The 18,722-nt window shown below is 45.9% G+C and overlaps 1 protein-coding gene across 4 annotated transcripts in view; it reads right to left on the bottom strand.

Annotated features, from left to right (window-relative positions):
* TESC (tescalcin) overlaps positions 1-18,722 on the bottom strand; it is a 93,905-nt gene that overhangs the window by 41,651 nt on the left and 33,532 nt on the right. For all 4 annotated transcript variants that reach the window (XM_073625785.1, XM_073625759.1, XM_073625767.1 and 1 more), the window contains exon 2: positions 1,381-1,450. In XM_073625785.1, coding sequence (XP_073481886.1) covers positions 1,381-1,450 — 70 coding nt within the window. The remainder of the gene's footprint in view (positions 1-1,380; positions 1,451-18,722) is intronic.

Raw genomic sequence — 18,722 nt, 5'->3', positions numbered from 1 at the left:
ATGAAATTTTTGTTGCAGAGATGCCTGAAATCTGACTTGTATCTTAGGTAGACTTCTGGGAAAATTGGTGAGCCAAACACAAGCAGGAAATTATGTTTCAGGGGAGTGGTCAGTACACATTCTGTGTACAGAACACCTCCAGGTAGCCATATTGGTTTACATTTATGGAAAATTACAGCGGCTGCAGATTGAAAATGAAAGGTAATTTTTAATAACATTCAATTGCAATATGACTTGTATCACAACTGTACACGCTATATTAATTTTTCTTTATTTGCTATTTTTTGCCCCATGAAAGTGTAGTTACCCTTTAAGTTTGCCCTTCATTTGGTGCAAACCGCACGTCATACCTTTATTGTTTCTGACTTCCATTTTTATCAGTATAAGTAGCGCGACTACTTTATGATTAATTTTATTATGTCTGTTTGAAACATGCAAAATGTACTTGTCGATCTTGTCAGAAAATCAGAAGTGTCCTGTGTCCCCTGCACACTTCCTATGTTATCTCATAGAGCAGTGCTTATCAACTTTCAAGGTACAGAGGGCCTCAAAAGTCACCCTTGATATCTCCAAAGAGACCATATAACATTAGTTATATGTAATGTTACAGAAAAATGTAATAGACTGAAGACTTACTATATGAACGATCAGAGACTGTTCTACAGGAGTAGTTGGAGACTGAAGTCATGCTATAGAGACAGTCAGCGATTGGGGACATATTACCTGAAACTGCTAGAGATTGCTGTTATTAGAGGTCCCTTTAGAAGTCAATGATCCTACTACTGATTGCTGGGCCCCATGGACAGCTCTTCAAACACCAAAGGGCCGCAAATGGCACTATGGTAACAGGTTGAGAACCAGAGTCATAGAATCTATTTAAACCTCCTAGTTCTGGGTGATACTCAGAGCACAGGTTGGGCTGGGCACCAGGGTCATAAAGTCTAGTTATACCTCCCAGTTCTGGGTGGAACTTGGGCCACAGGTTGGGCACCAATGTCATGAAGTCTATTTTGAGATCCCAGTTCTGGGTGACACGTAGGACAGGGTGGGTACCAGGGTCTTACAGTCTATTTAGACCTCCCAGCTTTGGGTGGCACTCGGGCCATAGGAGGGGCAGCAGGGCCATAGAGTCTATTTAGTCCTCCAAGTTCTTGGTTGGTTTTCTGTACTTGCAGGGTCTATAAGGGAATAAAACCTGGGGAAATATGCACATATTGCAGAGATGTACTGCTTATGTTATAATTTTTTATTTTTCCTTAACATAATCTTTAACTTCTCCTGCAATGTGAAGGCTAACTAGCAGCATCACCTGATTGCACACAAAGTGGCCCTAAGGGCTGCTCATTTGCACATTACATAAGTAAACAAATGATATATTACCTGAGAACTCCCTTGTCCCCACAAAGATAGCTAAAGCGCTTGTGAAGATGTTCAATTTGCTCTGCAGAGACTGTGAAGACAAATGGGAAAGGAAGAGGTTAATTTCATACCTGTTAATGATGCTATCTAAACACAATCGTATAATAGTGTGTCAAAGACTTCATTGGCACTGGCAGAATTGGTATGTCACAACTTCACCATTCCCCATATTGTACTAGGAGATGCTCAATAAGAACATAAATCAGGAATGACAGAGCTGGCACATTGCCTGAAATTAATAAGACTGCCTGAAATCGCCCAAAGGAACTGCCTAGGACAGAACTGAAGTGTCACCCTTTGTGGAGAAGTCAGTAAAATTATCATGAAATATTATTGCCACACAGGTCCATCCTCACTGAAGACCGCAATATCATTTACAGGAAAAACATCTGGATGCATTTCATTCCAATCCTAATCCCCAATGCTCTGGAGTGGTTGTATGACATACAACTGATTTTAATGCTTCCTAAGCTCTGCAATATGCAAATGGTTCTTAGAGAATGCGGACTAGTTTGTAAGAAATGCAGTTCATGTTTATGAATGTGACAGAGAGATGGATGAAAGAGAAAAGTTCTAGCCAACTCTGCACTTCTATTCCATATTATATATTATGTGCATATCAAGCCACTCATTGAATGCTCACAGGAGGAAACAAAATCACAAAACAGCAATGCCAAATCAGTGATTTTCTACACATAAGGCTGATTGACTGATTGGGGCCAATATATAAAGTTCCAGCTTCTACACCTGCAACATAAAGTTTGAAGTCAGTGCTTTGAAAGGAAACCCGCGACAATATGGAGGTTGCCACTAATGACCTCTGATTCTAAAAATGCTAGTTACTTGGCTGGCATGATGATCCCATGGCTACAATAGCTTTTAATGGCTGTAAATCCAAAAACAAAACAAAAACAACAGCTTCCCAATAATTTTTAAAAACTCTCCATGACCCTTCTCTCTCTAATGATGCCTTCATAAAAATAGAAATGACCTGTTGATCCTGCCAGCTAGCTGTACCTTCTTCTCCTTAAAGTGGAGTTCCACCGTCAAATATTTGTTTTTTTTCTAAATTCCTAAGTTACTATAATCTACATATACCACTCACTTGACATTTGCAAATGACCCCCCCCCCCCCCCATGTCCGGTTTCGTTTAAAAAAGGAAAATTTGTTTGTGGTGTTTGTCATCTTGCCTGTGGGCATGTGAAGCCCACAAGCAGACACTTCCTGGATACGGTGATGCTGAGCTACCAGCATACACCGCCCGTTCCTGCGCATGCACATTATTTACAAGTCACAGCGCCGTAAGCTTCCAACGTTGCCATCACAACGAGCAGTGTCGTCGGAAGTGCCCACCCCGTTGTGATGGCAACGAAGATCAACACAAGCACGTCATCGCGTCACTTCCAGTTTCGGGATCTTGCGATGATTAGCGGCGGCTAGCCACTCTGACTCCTGGGAAGCTTGATTCATGGCTCCCAGCAGACATTGCGCCGCCAGATCTGATGGCAATACCCGCAGGTGGCTAGGACCGGAAACGCCACATCAACAATCAATAACAAGGTAACCCTTTGGAAAAAAAAAAATTCTTTCCATTTGTTACTGTATTCTATGCCTGCTTGTGAATCAGCTTGATTTGTGAAAGAGTGTGGAACTCCGCTTTAACGTCTACTCCCCCCCCCCCCTCCGGTGCCACATTTGGCACCTTTCAGCGGGGAGGAGGGAACGGGGACCTGTTCTTGACAGGCCCATTTCCGGAGACGGCGCAGCGGCGATGCTCGGCCCCCCTCCTGCTTCCTCCGCCGCTGGGCCAATTAGAAAGTGCGGCGCAGTAGGGAACTGGCACTCCTTTACCGGCAATGGCGGCGGCTGCACCCAACAACCGATCCAAAGATCGGCTGGGGTACCGACATTGTGGGCTCCCTGGACAGGTAAGTGTCCATATATTAAAAGTCAGCAGCTGCAGTGTTTGTAGCTGCTGACTTTTAATTTTTCGTGGGGTGCTCGGACCTCCACTTTAAGCCGGCCAAATTTCAATCCATGTAAAGGCAGGGTGGTTGTACAGAAGTCGATTTACTGATCGACTTCTGTACAACCACCCTGACAGATTTTTGCTAAAGCTGGCAATGCTGATTAGTGTATTCTGTCTCTGTCACCTACAGTGCCTTGAAAAAGTATCCATACCAACACAAAGTGGGACATAATTGTGAAGTGGAAGGAAAATGATAAATGGTTTTCAAATATTTTTACAATAAATATGTGAAAAGTGTGGCGTGCATTTGTTTTCATCTCCCTTTACTTTGATACTCCTAACTAAAATCTAGTGGAACCAATTGCCTTCAGAAGTCACCTAATTAGTAAATAGAGTCCACCTGTGTGTAATTTAATCTCAGTATAAATACAGCTGTTCTGTGGAGCCCTCAGAGGTTTGCGAGATTAACACCTTGCGAGCCCCGTTGCAGAGCATACCAGGCCCTCAGGTCTGGTATGGATTTTAAGGGGAACCCCTACGCCGAAAAAACGGCGTGGGGGTCCCCCCAAAATCCATACCAGACCCTTATCTGAGCTCGCAGCCCGGCCGGTCAGGAAAGAGGGTGGGGACGAGCGAGCGCCCCCCCCTCCTGAACCGTACCAGGCCGCATGCCCTCAAGATGGGGGGATGGGTGCTTTGGAGAAGGGGGGCGTCCTGCAGCCCCCCCACCCAAAAGCACCTTGTCCCCATGTTGATGAGGACAAGGGCCTCTTCCTGACAAGCTTGGCCATTGGTTGTCGGGGTCTGCAGGCGGGGAGCTTATTGTAATCCGGAAGCCCCCTTTCATAAGGGGGCCCCCTGCCCTATGTGAATGAGTATGGGGTACATTTTACCCCTACCCATTCACCTGGGGGAAGTGTCAATTAAAAAAACACACTAGACAGGTTTTAAAAGTAATTTATTAGGCAGCTCCGGGGGTCTTCTTCCGACTTCGGGGGTCTCTTCCGACTTCTCCGTTCTCTCCGGCCTCTTCTCCCAGTGTCCGGTTCTTCTCCTGCTCTCCAGCCTCTTCTCCGGTTCTTCTCCCGCTCTCCGGGTGGTGGCCCCGCCCCTTATGACATCACAGTCCCGGGGGGCATGCTGGGACTGTACCGTCATAAGGGGCAGGGTCACCACCCAGTGACCACGCCCCATGTCTATATAAGTCGTTGCGCACCGTGAACACAGCATTACAGCGGGAGAGAGCGTCGTGTCAACATCGGAAAAAAAGAAGAGGGAAGAAGACGATGGAGAAGACCGGGCCACCGCTAGCAAGAGAGCAGCAAAAGAGCAGAAGATAGCAGAGGAGCCCGGCAGAAGAACCGGAGAGCGGGAGAAGAACCGGAGAGTGGAGAAGAGGCCGGAGAGCAGGAGAAGAACAGGACACCAGGAGAAGAGGCCGGAGAGAGCGGAGAAGTCGGAAGAGACCCCCGAAGTTGGAAGAAGACCCCCGGAGCTGCCTAATAAATTACTTTAAAAAACTGTCTAGTGTGTTTTTTTATTGACACTTTTTTCCCCAGGTGAATGGGTGGGGTTACGATGTAACCCATACTCATTCACATAGGGCGGGGGCCGGGATCTGGGGGCCCCCTTATTAAAGGGGGCTCCCAGATTCCGATAAGCACCCCGCCCGCAAACTCCGACAACCAACGGCCAGGGTTGTCGGGAAGAGGCCCTTGTCCTCATCAACATGGGGACAAGGTGCTTTGGGGTGGGGGGGGGCTGCAGGGCGCCCTCCTTCCCCAAAGCACCCACCCCCCATGTTGAGGGCATGCGGCCTGGTACGGTTCAGGAGGGGAGGCGCTTGCTTGTCCCCACCCCCTTTCCTGACCGGTTGAACTGCATGCTTGCATAAGGGTCTGGTATGGATTTTGGGGGGACCCCCACAACGTTTTTTTCGGCATAGGGGGTTCCCCTTAAAATCCATACCAGACCTAAGAGACATTGTCACCTCTTTCTCGCGCTCGCTGCAATAGGAAAATGTGTTTTTCCTATTGCAGCGAGCGCGAGATGTACAGTACCCTGTCGCCGAGAACCAGCGTGATAAGATTGTGCTGGAAACATTCTCGCGGACAGGTGCTGCAGCTGCCCTTGTGTCATATTTGGTCCGTCGGACCAGCATACAGACGAACGGGCTTCCCGATAGGAACTGGGTCTGGCGGAGTTCCGGCGGGAAGATTTGAAACATGTTTCAAATCTAAAGTCCGTCGATTTTTGACCAAAAAGGTCCGTCAGAAGTCCGATGAAGCCCACACACGGTCGGATTGTCCGACGGATTCGGTCCGTCGGACTAGTCCGGTCGAAAGGTCCGCTCATGTGTACAGGGCATTAGAGTCTGCAAAAGACTTGAGACTGGGGCGGAGGTTCCCCTTCCAGCAGGACAACAACCCTAAACATACAGCCAGAGCTACAATGGAATGGTTTCGATCAAAGCATATTCATGTGTTAGAATGGCCCAGTCAAAGTCCAGACCTAAATCCAATGAGAATCTGTGGAAAGACTTGAAAATTGCAGTTCACAGACGCTCTCCATCTAATCTGAGAGCTTGAGCTATTTTGCAAAGAAGAATGGGCAAAAAAGTCACTCTCTAGATGGGGAAAGCTGGTAGAGACATACTCAGAAAGACTTGCAGTTGTAATTGCAGCAAAAGGTGGTTCTAGAAACTATTAACTCAGAGGGGTTAAATACAAATGAACGCCACACTTTTCACATATTTATTTGTAAAAAAAAATTTGAAAAACATTTATCATTTTTTTCCACTTCACAATTATATGCCACTTTGTGCTGGTCTATTAAATAAAATCACAATAAACTACATTTACTTTTTTGGTTGTAACATGATAAAATGTGGACATTTCAAGGGGTATGAATACTTTTTCAAGGCACTGTATTTAGCTAATAATGTTCCTGTCACAACTATACAATTATGGATTTCCCATCACTATCCGTCCAGAGGACCATGGTCAATAGTAAAATTTAAAAGGTCAGTTTCCCCAGTGGTGACATTGTTACAGCAATAAAAACTTGAAAGTTCTAAATGTTCTCTTGTCTATCGAAAAAAAGAGTTCATCTTAATATGCACATTAAGATAAATTCTAGTATTTACATTAGTTGCAGTCAAAAATACATTTAATCAGTCACTCATAGTATGGCTTTCCCAAAGAAATGCATTGACCTGTGGCAGTATGAAGGCTAGACAGCTTGGAGTGGGGCTGCTCAGAAAAGATCAGGGCTGAATAATAGTATAAGACCAAGTGGGCAGAAGTGGACAGAACACTGCCAAGTGGGAAAGGACGCAGTTAAAAACAACATTTAAACTACAGTTGTACTTTAAAAGGATAGTTCATCTTTACAAAAAAGCCTGCCCACCCCCTCCCAGGAAAGGGATGTTTGTAGATTTAAACAAACTGCAGCTCTGACTAAAGCTGAATAAAGCCCTTGCTATAGGTGTAGGCCATTTACATACCTTATGAAGCCTGACTGGAATACTCCCAGGACATTGCTAAGTGAGGCCTAGTCATCACTGCTCACCTCCACCACCAGGAGTGAGCTCTTTCTCTGATTCAAACCCCCTCACATACTGTTTCTCTCCTCTGATGCAGTAGCTCTGAGCTCAGCATTTGAGAGCTCACTCCTGTGATGGTGGAGGTGAGCAGTGATCACTAGGCCTCATTTAGAAACGTCCTGGGAGTACTTAGCAACATCCTGGGAGTATTCCAGTCAGGCTTCATAAGATATGTAAATGGCCTACACCTATAGCAAGTGCTTTACTCAACTCTAGTCAGAGCTGCACAGTTTGTTTTTATCTACAGATTCCCCCTATCTGCATAGGCAGTTTTGTGGTAAAGGTGAACTATCCCTTTTATTATGCTTTTAATAATAAAATATGTAGCACCCTCTGGTGTGCTAGAATGTTAGTGTAGCTGTTAGTGTAGAAACATTTAACTTGGCTCAGGGCCAAGCCTGGGCTGTGAATCTGGGACAGGGTTTAGTGACTCAGGGCTGGGTAGCTTATCCTACCAGCTTCTTTGGTGACTCCCCCTGTTTTCTGATGCATTGGAGAACTTTCTGGGTATAGAGGGTGGAAGCTAGGAGGAGCTGCTTGGAATATTTATGAGGGCCTCAGTCAATCCCCAATGAAGGGCTGCCAGGGGGCAGGTCACCTCATAATTAGGCATGAGTCATGCCAGGGGGAGGAGAGTTGAGTGCAAGATGGAGTGCTGAGGAGGCTGTCGATGGCCCTTGGGGGTGCCCCCTAGTCTGGGGGAGGTGACTGCGTTCCTGGGACTTGGATGCAGGAGGATTCCTATCAAAACACACAGAGGAAGCCCATTCCTGGAGGCACGGGAACAAGGAAAGAGGACAGCAGGAGCAGGTCAGCGCATCTGAGAGATCTCCTGAGAGTCAGCCGGGTGGGCTGGTGACAGTGATGGGAGTAAGTCACACATGTGCAAGTCACAAGCAAGTCTCAAGTCTTAACCTTCAAGTCACAAGCAAGTCTCAAGTTACTGTGGCGAAAAGCAAGCAAGTCAAGTCGAGTCCCTGCTAGAAGTCAAGCAAGTCAAGTCAAGTCATTTATTTTGGTCAAGTCACAAATTAAGTCAAAATACTGATCTACCCCGAAGCCGGGACTCGGGGGAGCTTTCTTTTGTGGGGGGGGGGGGGGGGGGGGGCTTTTGCCTAGGCCAAGACACAGAACTTGCAAGTCAAATAGCCCAAGTCAAAGTCAAGTCGCAAGTCATTAGTGACAAGTCAAAGTCAAGTCGAGTCATTTATTTAATTTTGTCAAGCAAGTCGCAAGTCCTCAAACAGGTGACTCGAGTCTGACTCGAGTCTGACTCGAGTCAAGTCATGTGACTCGAGTCCGCCACCTCTGGCTGGTGAGTGTCAGTCTGGAGTACTGTGGGGAGAAGTTAGCCTGGAGTGTTCGTGAAAGGGGCAGCTGCAGCCAGGTGGGCTGGCCATGCCTGAAGAGGTGGTTCTGGGATCAGTAGCCACAGGAGTGATGTAAGGTGGACACTGAAGTTATACTACACATCTAAGGGGCATTGGGTTCTCGCCTGTAATGGGCCTTTGCTTTCCTTGACCAAGTGACTATACGGCAGTCAGTGTTCCAGGCAGGTTCTGCAAGCAAGAGTGTGCTGGAGTTTGAGAAGAGGAGCTGTAGATAGAAACTGTATATAGGAAGAGTTGTCCCTGAAGTTGTTGTTAAAGTCAAGTGGGCATCCCATAACCTTCCATCCCTATCCAAGTTATTATCCCTCAATAAAACAAAAAAAACAAGTCACAGACTGTTCTCGGACTCTGGGGTGCCTGTGAAAATTTGGTGTACCTGGCTGTGAAGGGTGGGGGATCCCAGTATACTTGCGGTTTCTTAGGGGGTGCGCTACAAATACATAACTACATGGATTGATTTTTTTCATAAATGCCTGGAGCTCAGTGTCAAAGTGTCCTAGAAAAATGACAACTGGAATCTGACTGGTTGCTATGGAAAGCAGAAAAACTCTTTCGTCTACTATTATAAATAACCCTAAACTGACCAAGTATATCTACTTGAAATAGTTTGTTCCCTGACATTCTATTTTCATGATTGGAAACATTCAGCTACATTGCAGGGTTACATAGAGTATTGCTGAGTTCTTTGATTACAGGTCTACACTGCCTCCAGTATATGGCATACATATTCCTGGAAATGGGGTTCTTATTGTATGACAGCAATTAACATGTATATACATACAAGAAGAATGTAATGAAAGGCAGCTGCTGCTGATGGAATGGATTGTGTAGTATGGCAGACTTGACATTTACTGTTAGTACAATTAGAACTTTAAATTAAGCAGAGCTGTACTTTATAGCTGCTTGAATGCTATGAAGAATCCTACATAACAATGAGCCACTGATGGTAAATGCTAATAATTACACAATACCACCTGCTTCTGCCAATTTCTCCAACAGTTAATGTACACTTTAAAAATCAATCACATTCTTGTCAGTTTTTCACAGTCTTGTAATGTAGGAAATAGTGGCAACAATTTTAACACCAATTGCATACTGTGTAAGTTTGTGTGGAATTTCCAATGACAGAATGGCTGAGACTATGACGTCACGTTGCTTAGTTTATATTACTGCAACCTGAAATCTGATTAATTGCTATGATCAATGTGCTTTGGAATACTTAAAAAAATATGGCTGTATATTTTCTAGTTATACAATATATATATATATATTTACAGTATTTCATACATGTTGAAATCTAATGGGACAAGCCGAGCAATTAAAGTGGTTCTAGAGGCTTAAAGTGATTGTAAAACAATCACCTTGTTCAAATCGCTTTAAGCCCTTGTCTGGCTTCCGGTGGGAGTTCAATGTGTTCTGTCAATAAGATTAAACAGGGCTGGACTGGATACATTCAGTGTGCAGCTTGTCTCATTGCATTTCACAGTGTAGTGGAGGTGTGTACGGACTCTGGCTGGTGGGAGCAGTGGTGTGGGTTGGGTTAGTTGAACATTTCATATATGAGTATAGGGGCCATTCACACTTGTGTAGGTTATAAGGCAGTGTTATTTATTTTGAATACTTTACAAAATGCTGAGAAGTGACAATACCGAAAAAAAAAAGAAATCTTCAAATTTTCAAATCTTTAAATTAGGCCATCATTAGATTCATTCCATATATATTAGTAGAGCACTACATTTCAGCATAACCTAACCACATTATTATTGTTATTAACAGAATGTCTATTCCTCTCCATGAAAACAAACTGTAATTCCTTGCTTCCAAGCCTAGGGAGTCTGAATCACATAGTGCTTGGCTACCAATCATTGGAATATTGCAGACAGTGTATAGGTAATGTATGGGTTTATCTGATAAACTCTGACTCATAGCCAGAGGGCTGATAGGGAAAAAAAAGGGATTCCCTTATCCAAATATGTAAGGTGGATGGAGGAATCCTCCCCTTTGAGCTATTGTATTCTGACAGCAAAAATCCTCGGGTGTCAGAATACACTAATTAGCAACTGCTGATCGAATAAAAGTTTTCCAGCAGTCACGTTTGAACAGGAATGGCCATAGATGGATTTTCGATCGATTTATATTCAGCTCAACAGTGAGATAAGAGAATCAACATATCATCAACATATATATATATATATATATATATATATATATATATATAAATATACATACACAGTGGGGACGGAAAGTATTCAGACCCCCTTAAATTTTTCACTCTGTTATATTGCAGCCATTTGCTAAAATCATTTAAGTTCCCTCATGAATGTACACACAGCACCCCATATTGACAGGAAAACACAGAATTGTTGACATTTTCAGTTTTTCTTTTTTAATAAATCTGCAAAAATGTCAACAATTCTGTGTTTTTCTGTCAATATGGGGTGCGGTGTGTACATTAACCCGGTTCCCGACCGGCGCACGCCGATGTACCTCGGCAGAATGGCACGGCTGGGCAAATGGACTTACAGGGACGTCCATTTGAATTCCCCGCCGTGCCATTGCGTGCGCGCCGGCCAGGAGCTCCGTGAGTCGGGTCGCGGGTCCCGCGGACTCGATCGCCGTGGGGATACGCGCGATCGTCTCACGGAGAGGACGAACGGGGAGATGCTGATGTAAACGGGGTCCGTCATCCGGAGAAAGTTCCTGAAATCATCAGGATTATTCTCACGGATCTCGCGGAGCAAAGGCATATGAGAGAACTGGTCACGCTGGAGCAACCAATTCTTGGTCCATGAACTCCTCCCCGCCCTTTTCATGGACTGGACTTGTGTCAAGGTAAGGACCCCAACACCAAGCCCCCGCACAGCACGAACTCTACGAGGAGTACGTATATGCAACATGGCTAGAAAAACGGTCGGATGCTCAGAACAAAGTAACAGAACGCACTGAAGAACAGCAAGGCCTGTGAAGAGTGACCTGAAAAACAGTAACGAACAAACAAGAACACAATGACTAAAATAAGTCACACGGAGCTTTCTTGCACGCACTGAAGAGCAGATACAAACCCACAAGCACAAACTGAACAGCAGAAAACGATCTGAAAACCACTAGTCTGAAAAAGCGCAAATCGTCTCTCACCAAACTTTTACTAACACGAGATTAGCAAAAGGAGCCCAAAGGGTGCCGCGCTTGGTTCTGAACTGGCCTTTTCTAGTCTCGTCGTACGTGGTTTACGTCACCGCGTTCTTGGCGATCAGAAATTCCGACAACTTTGTGCGACTGTGTGTACGCAAAACAAGTTTGAGCCAACATCCGTCGGAAAAAATCCTAGGATTTTGTTGTCGGAATGTCCGATCAACGTCCGACCGTGTGTACGGGGCATTAGATAAGCACCCGAATGACCGCAACATACAGGGCTGTGTTTTGGCCTAGGCCGACAAGGCCTAGGGCAGCACTTTGCGGGGGGCGGCAAAAAAAGCCGCCCCCCGCATGAGAGAAAGTCCCCCCACCCGATTCCCGGCTCCCGCGGCCTCCCCCCGCACACATGCAGCCCATGGCGGCCGCCTTGCTGTAGCGGCGCTGCTGTGTATGGGCGTGCCTGGCGGAGGGTGGAGGGGCGTGTGTATGGGCGTGCTTAGCAGAGCTCATGCCCCTCCACCCTCTGCCAAGCACACCCATACACAGCAGTGCCGCCCGCTACAGCAAGGCGGCCGCCGTGGGCTGCATGTGTGCGGGGGCGGCCGCGGGAACCAGGAATCGGGTGGGGGACTTTCTGTCATGCGGGGGGGGCGGCGTGTGACTCACGCCCCCATAAGCGGCCGGTGACTGGCGGAGGTGTAGCCTTATGCTCCGCCTACCCTCCTCCACACTGCTTGACTCTTCTCCTCAGCACTGGGGCGGGGTCTGGCAGTGACGTCAGTAGGAGAGAGAGAGAGAGAGAGAGAGAGAGAGGCACAAGGGAACCCCCCAGGACAGCAGGTAAAGTTATTGAATAAATAATATCAGTGTTATGGGAACAGTGTTGGCATTTGATGGCACAGTGGCAACAATTGATGGGCACAGTGACAGCATTTGAGGGCACAGTGGCTGTTTTTGAGGGCACAGTGGCTGCAATTGATGGGGCACAGTGACAGCATTTGAGGGCACAGTGGCTGCGTTTGATGGGCACAGTGGCTGAAATTGATGGGGCACAGTGGCTGCGTTTGATGGCACAGTGGCTGCAATTGATGGGCACAGTGGCTGCAATTGATGGGCACAGTGGCTGCAATTGATGGGCACAGTGGCTGCAATTGATGGGCACAGTGGCTGCGTTTGATGGGCACAGTAGCTGCGTTTGATGGGCACAGTAGCTGCGTTTGATGGGCACAGTGACTGCGTTTGATGGGCACAGTGACTGCGTTTGATGGGCCCAGTGACTGCGTTTGATGGGCACAGTGACTGCGTTTGATGGGCACAGTGACTGCGTTTGATGGGCACAGTGGCTGCGTTTGATGGGCACAGTGGCTGCGTTTGATGGGCACAGTGGCTGCGTTTGATGGGCACAGTGGCTGCGTTTGATGGGCACAGTGGCTGCATTTGGCGGGCACAGTGGCTGCGTTTGGCGGGCACAGTGGCTGCGTTTGGCGGGGCACAGTGGCTGCGTTTGGCGGGGGGCACAGTGTCTGCGTTTGCTGGGCACAATGGCTGCGTTTGCTGGGCACAATGGCTGCGTTTGCTGGGCACAGTGGCTGCGTTTGGTGGGCACAGTGGCTGCGTTTGGTGGGCACAGTGGCTGCAATTGATGGGCACAGTGGCTGCGTTTGGTGGGCACAGTGGCTGCGTTTGGTGGGCACAGTGGCTGCGTTTGGTGGGCACAGTGACTGTGTTTGGTGGGCACAGTGGCTGCAATTGATGGGTACAGTGGCTGCAATTGATGGGCACAGTGGCTAAAATTGATGGGTACAGTGGCTGCAATTGATGGGCACAGTGGCTGCAATTGATGGGGCACAGTGGCTGCGTTTGATGGGGCACAGTGGCTGCGTTTGATGGGGCACAGTGGCTGCGTTTGATGGGGCACAGTGGCTGCGTTTGATGGGGCACAGTGGCTGCGTTTGATGGGGCACAGTGGCTGCGTTTGATGGGGCACAGTGGCTGCGTTTGATGGGGCACAGTGGCTGCGTTTGATGGGGCACAGTGGCTGCGTTTGATGGGGCACAGTGGCTGCGTTTGATGGGGCACAGTGGCTGCGTTTGATGGGCACAGTGGCTGCGTTTGATGGGCACAGTGGTTGTGTTTGATGGGCACAGTGGCTGTGTTTGATGGGCACAGTGGCTGCATTTGGTGGGCACAGTGGCTGCAATTGATGGGCACAGTGGCTGCAATTGATGGGCACAGTGGCTGCGTTTGATGGAACAGTGGCTGCGTTTGATGGGGCACAGTGAGGCTGCAATTGATGTCTTTTTTTCTGAATTTTTTAGTTTGTTGGCACCCCCCCCAAAAATTTTGAGCACCAGCCGCCACTGGCATGTGCAAAGTGCTCCATGCATGCTAAAATCAAAGCAAACCCTTTAAACAGTCCACATTTAGTGAAAGTGCATTAATATGCAGATCATGATATTGCAATAAAGTGCTCCATCAATGCTGAAATCAATGCAAACTCATTAAAGAGGAGTCCCGCCCCCACCCTGTAAAAACATTAAAACTCAGCAGCTACAAATACTGTAGCTGCTGACTTTTAATATTAGGACACTTACATGTCCAGGGATCCCGCGATGTCGACACCTCAGCCGATTTTCGGATTGGTTCTTGGGTTTTGCCACCATCATTCATGGTAAGGGAAACCGGACAGTTCACTACTGCACGTGTGCGAAGTGCGTTGCACTTTCTTAATGCCCCAGTGGAGGAAGGAGGAAGGGGGCCGAACTTCAGAGGGGGCAGCGCAGTCTCCAGGGAGTGGGGAAGGGTACCTGTCAAAAACAGGTACCTGTTCCCCCCTCCCCCCTGAAAGGTGCCAAATGAGCCTAAAGAGGAAGGGGTGTGGTTTACAGATGATAGGGTGGGTCTTAAACAGGAAGGGGTGTGGCCTCAGCAGCAAGGGGTGGGTCGTATTTAAATTAGGGGGGTGCATGAGTTTAGTCAGGCCTAGGGCAGCACAAAACCTAAATACACCACTGGCAACATACAGGGATATACAATGTAATACTGACATAATCACACACATAGGTTGGACTTGATGGACATGTGTCTTTTTTCAACCTCACCTACTATGTAACTATGTAATCTATGTAACTATGAATGGCAGTTTTACATTGTTGGACTATGCTGCTACTGCGAGCGAGTTTAACAGGCGGTGCTGCCTGTCAAACTCTGCAGGCTCCAAGCTATCCATTGAGCTCAGTGTCTCTGACAAGAAGTGAGGAGAGGCACTGTGAGCTCATCCTCTCAGTCTGCTGCAAACAGAGAGTGTGCCAGCTTGTATTTAAACTGGCCGCTCCGTATGTAGCTTCTGACAGGCTGCGCAAGGAGCCCCGTATTCTCCAGGACCATAGGTGATAGGAGCCCCACATTTTGATCAGTAGTGGGGTAGACCTTCAGCTACCTACCCCATAAATTTGGGCTCTATGTGACCCCCTCACCGAGCCACGACCCTCGAAGTCAATCATTTTTTAAATGGGCCTATCTTAAGGTAAGGGGCCTGGAGCTGCAGCTCCAATAGCTCCTATGTTAATCCGACCCTGCCGGAGGGAGAGGACTGAGTGGCAGAGGATCAGCAGGGTTGGGGAACCAGAGCAGGAGAAACCAGCAGATGCCACATGTGGTGAGCAGCGTTGGAGCAATACAGCAGGAGGTAAGCAGGGACAGTAAAGAGAGGAGGATCAACAAACCAGCGGATCAGCAGAGCTGGGGATTACTACTGAGTGGGAAATCAGTAAAGCTGAGGGTACTATTGAGTGGGGCATCAGCAGAGCTGGTGGTACTACTGAACAGGGGATCTGCTGAATGAAGGTACTAATAAGCTGGGAATATGCAGAGAGAGGGTACTAATAAGCTGGGGATCTGCTAAACATGGGTACTAATGAGCTGGGGATCTGCTGAGTGGGGGTACTACTGAGTCAGGGATCTACTAGACCCCTTTAAAACACATAAAAATCAACACACACGCAGGGCATTTGACGAAGCATCATAAACACATCAAAAAAGCATGTTGAAGTGGTAGGCGCTTTAATGTGTGTTAAAGCAAGTGTAAATGAGCCCTTAGGAGCATCTGGCCTTTTTTTTCTGCCTCTAAATGCCCCTCCATGTTAGCTATGGGTGTTTAGAGGGGTTTAGAGGCAAAAAAAAACAAAACAAAAAAAAAACACTGCCAGCACGTCCAGGAGCAGCAGCGTTTTGGCAGAAAAAATGCTTGACGTGTGTAAATGCGTGTGAACATTAGTGATGTTGAGCGCTTGAATAACTTTTTATTCTGGCCAATAAATGAATAACCCTGAATGAATGCCTAAGTGTTTGACATGCCAAGTATTTTTTATGCCAAGATGCTGCTGCCAGAAGGAAAGGCGTTTAGGAGAGCTGGGCAAAGCCCTGTGTGCATGGGGCCTTAGAGCTGAACTGAGTAAACTGCTTGTAAAATGACATCACTGGATCCTAGAACAATTATATAGAGGACATAGTGTGCAATTGGGCAAGTCACCACATTATTAATCATTAGTGATTATTTGACACCAGGAGTCCTCTTCTCATTGGTTTTTAATAACAGGTAAATGGCCATTGGTATATTTAGAGCTGAGTTAGAGTTGAGTTTTACATATCCACGTCCACTGCTTCTTTAAATCATGTTTTTTTTTATAGAGAACAAACGGTTTCTTTTGTACAGGGTCGGGTCTATACATCCCCAGTAAGTAACTATCTGTTTACAATTTCTAGTTGAAGGACATGCTGCATTTTCTGTTTGCCAAATCAATACACAGTCCGAGGGTGTTGTGTTCTATTTATTCCCTGTTGCTATTCATATACAGGTATGTCTATTTCTTTTTTTTTTTTCCTAAAAAGTGTTTTCTATTTCACACACTGTTGTGTAATAATCCTAAAAACTGAAAATTGCTTAAAAAAAATAGGCTAAAAAGAACCACATATTAGGAACTCTACACAATTTTATATCTGAAGCAAAGCAAATAAACTGCAATTAAGTGCAGTTAAATCTTTTAAACAGGTATTCCATCCAAGTGTATTCATTTGCATTTTGGCGAACCACTGAGTTGTAACATTTCTATACATATGTGTTTCAAAGAAAGCTCCGCACTCCAGAGAATAACACCTGCAATCTTCTTAGAAATGAATTCATACAGTAGTTAGGTAAATACAAGCTTAGAATGAATACACTTCTAAGAAGACTGCATTGTTATACTGTGGAGTGTGGAGATTTTTTTGGAATACATGTGCTTGACAGATTGGAACTGTTCTGTCTCAAGCACCCGATCTAACAATTAGTGCAGCATGTTTCATTTAATATATATATATATATATATATATATATATATATATACACACATACATACATACATACATACATACACACACACACACACACACACACACACACACACACACACACACACACACACACAGCGGAGAAAGTATTCAGACCCCCTTAAATTTTTCACTCTTTGTTATATTGCAGCCATTTGCTAAAGTCATTTAAGTTCATTTTTTTCCTCATTAATGTACACACAGCACCCCATATTGACAGAAAAACACAGAATTGTTGACATTTTTGCAGATTTATTAAAAAAAAAAAAACTGAAATATCACATGGTCCTAAGTATTCAGACCCTTTGCTGTGACACTCATATATTTAACTCAGGTGCTGTCCATTTCTTCTGATCATCCTTGAGATGGTTCTACACCTTCATTTGAGTCCAGCTGTGTTTGATTATACTGATTGGACTTGATTAGGAAAGCCACACACCTGTCTATACAAGACCTTACAGCTCACAGTGCATGTCAGAGCAAATGAGAATCATGAGGTCAAAAGGAACTGCCTGAAGAGCTCAGAGACAGAATTGTGGCAAAGCACAGATCTAGCCAAGGTTACAAAAAAAATTCTGCTGCACTTAAGGTTCCTAAGAGCACAGTGGCCTCCATAATCCTTAAATGGAAGACATTTGGGATGACCAGAACCCTTCCTAGAGCTGGCCGTCCGGCCAAACTGAGCTATCGGGGGAGAAGAGCCTTGGTGAGAGGGGTAAAGAAGAACCCAAAGATCACTGTGGTTGAGCTCCAGAGATGCAGTCGGGAGATGAGAGAAAGTTGTAGAAAGTCAACCATACTGCAGCCCTCCACCAGTCGGGGCTTTATGGCAGAGTGGCCCGATGGAAGGCTTTCCTCAGTGAAAGACACATGAAAGCCTGCATGGCATTTGCTAAAAAAACACCTGAAGGACTCCAAGATGGTGAGAAATAAGATTCTATGGTCTGATGAGACCAAAATAGAACTTTTTGGCCTTAATTCTAAGCGGTATGTGTGGAGAAAACCAGGCACTGCTCATCACCTGTCCAATACAGTCCCAACAGTGAAGCATGGTGGTGGCAGCATCATGCTGTGGGGGTGTTTTTCAGCTGCAGGGACAGGACGACTGGTTGCAATCGAGGGAAAGATGAATGCGGCCAAGTACAGGGATATCCTGGATGAAAACCTTCTCCAGAGTGCTCAGGACCTCAGACTGGGCCGAAGGTTTACCTTCCAACAAGACAATGACCCTAAGCACACAGCTAAAATAAACGAAGGAGTGGCTCCACAACAACTCCGTGACTGTTCTTTAATGGCCCAGCCAGAGCCCTGACTTAAACCCAATTGAGCATCTCTGGAGAGATCTAAAAATGGCTGTCCACCAACGTTTACCATCCAACCTGACAGAACTGGAGAGGATCTGCAAGATCCAGGTGTGAAAAACTTGTTGCATCTTTCCCAAAAAGACTCATGGCTGTATTAGATCAAAAGGGTGCTTCTACTAAATACTGAGCAAAGGGTCTGAATACTTAGGACCATGTGATATTTCAGTTTTTACATATATATATATATATATATATATATATATATATATATATATACACACACAGTGGGGAGAACAAGTATTTGATAGACTGACGATTTTGCAGGTTTTCCTACACACAAAGCATGTAGAGGTCTGTAATTTTTATCATAGGTACTCTTCAACTGTGAGAGACAGAATCTAAAACAAAAATCCAGAAAATCACATTGTATGATTTTTACGTAATTAATTTGCATGTCATAAGTATTTGATACATCAGAAAAGCAGAACTTAATATTTGGTACAGAAACCATTGTTTGCAATTACAGAGATAA

This window comes from Aquarana catesbeiana, linkage group LG01 (assembly GCF_042186555.1).
Source record: "Aquarana catesbeiana isolate 2022-GZ linkage group LG01, ASM4218655v1, whole genome shotgun sequence".
NCBI classification, from domain to species: domain Eukaryota; kingdom Metazoa; phylum Chordata; class Amphibia; order Anura; family Ranidae; genus Aquarana; species Aquarana catesbeiana.
The sequence above is the reverse complement of the archived record's forward strand: the minus strand, read 5'-3'. Positions and strand labels throughout refer to the sequence as shown.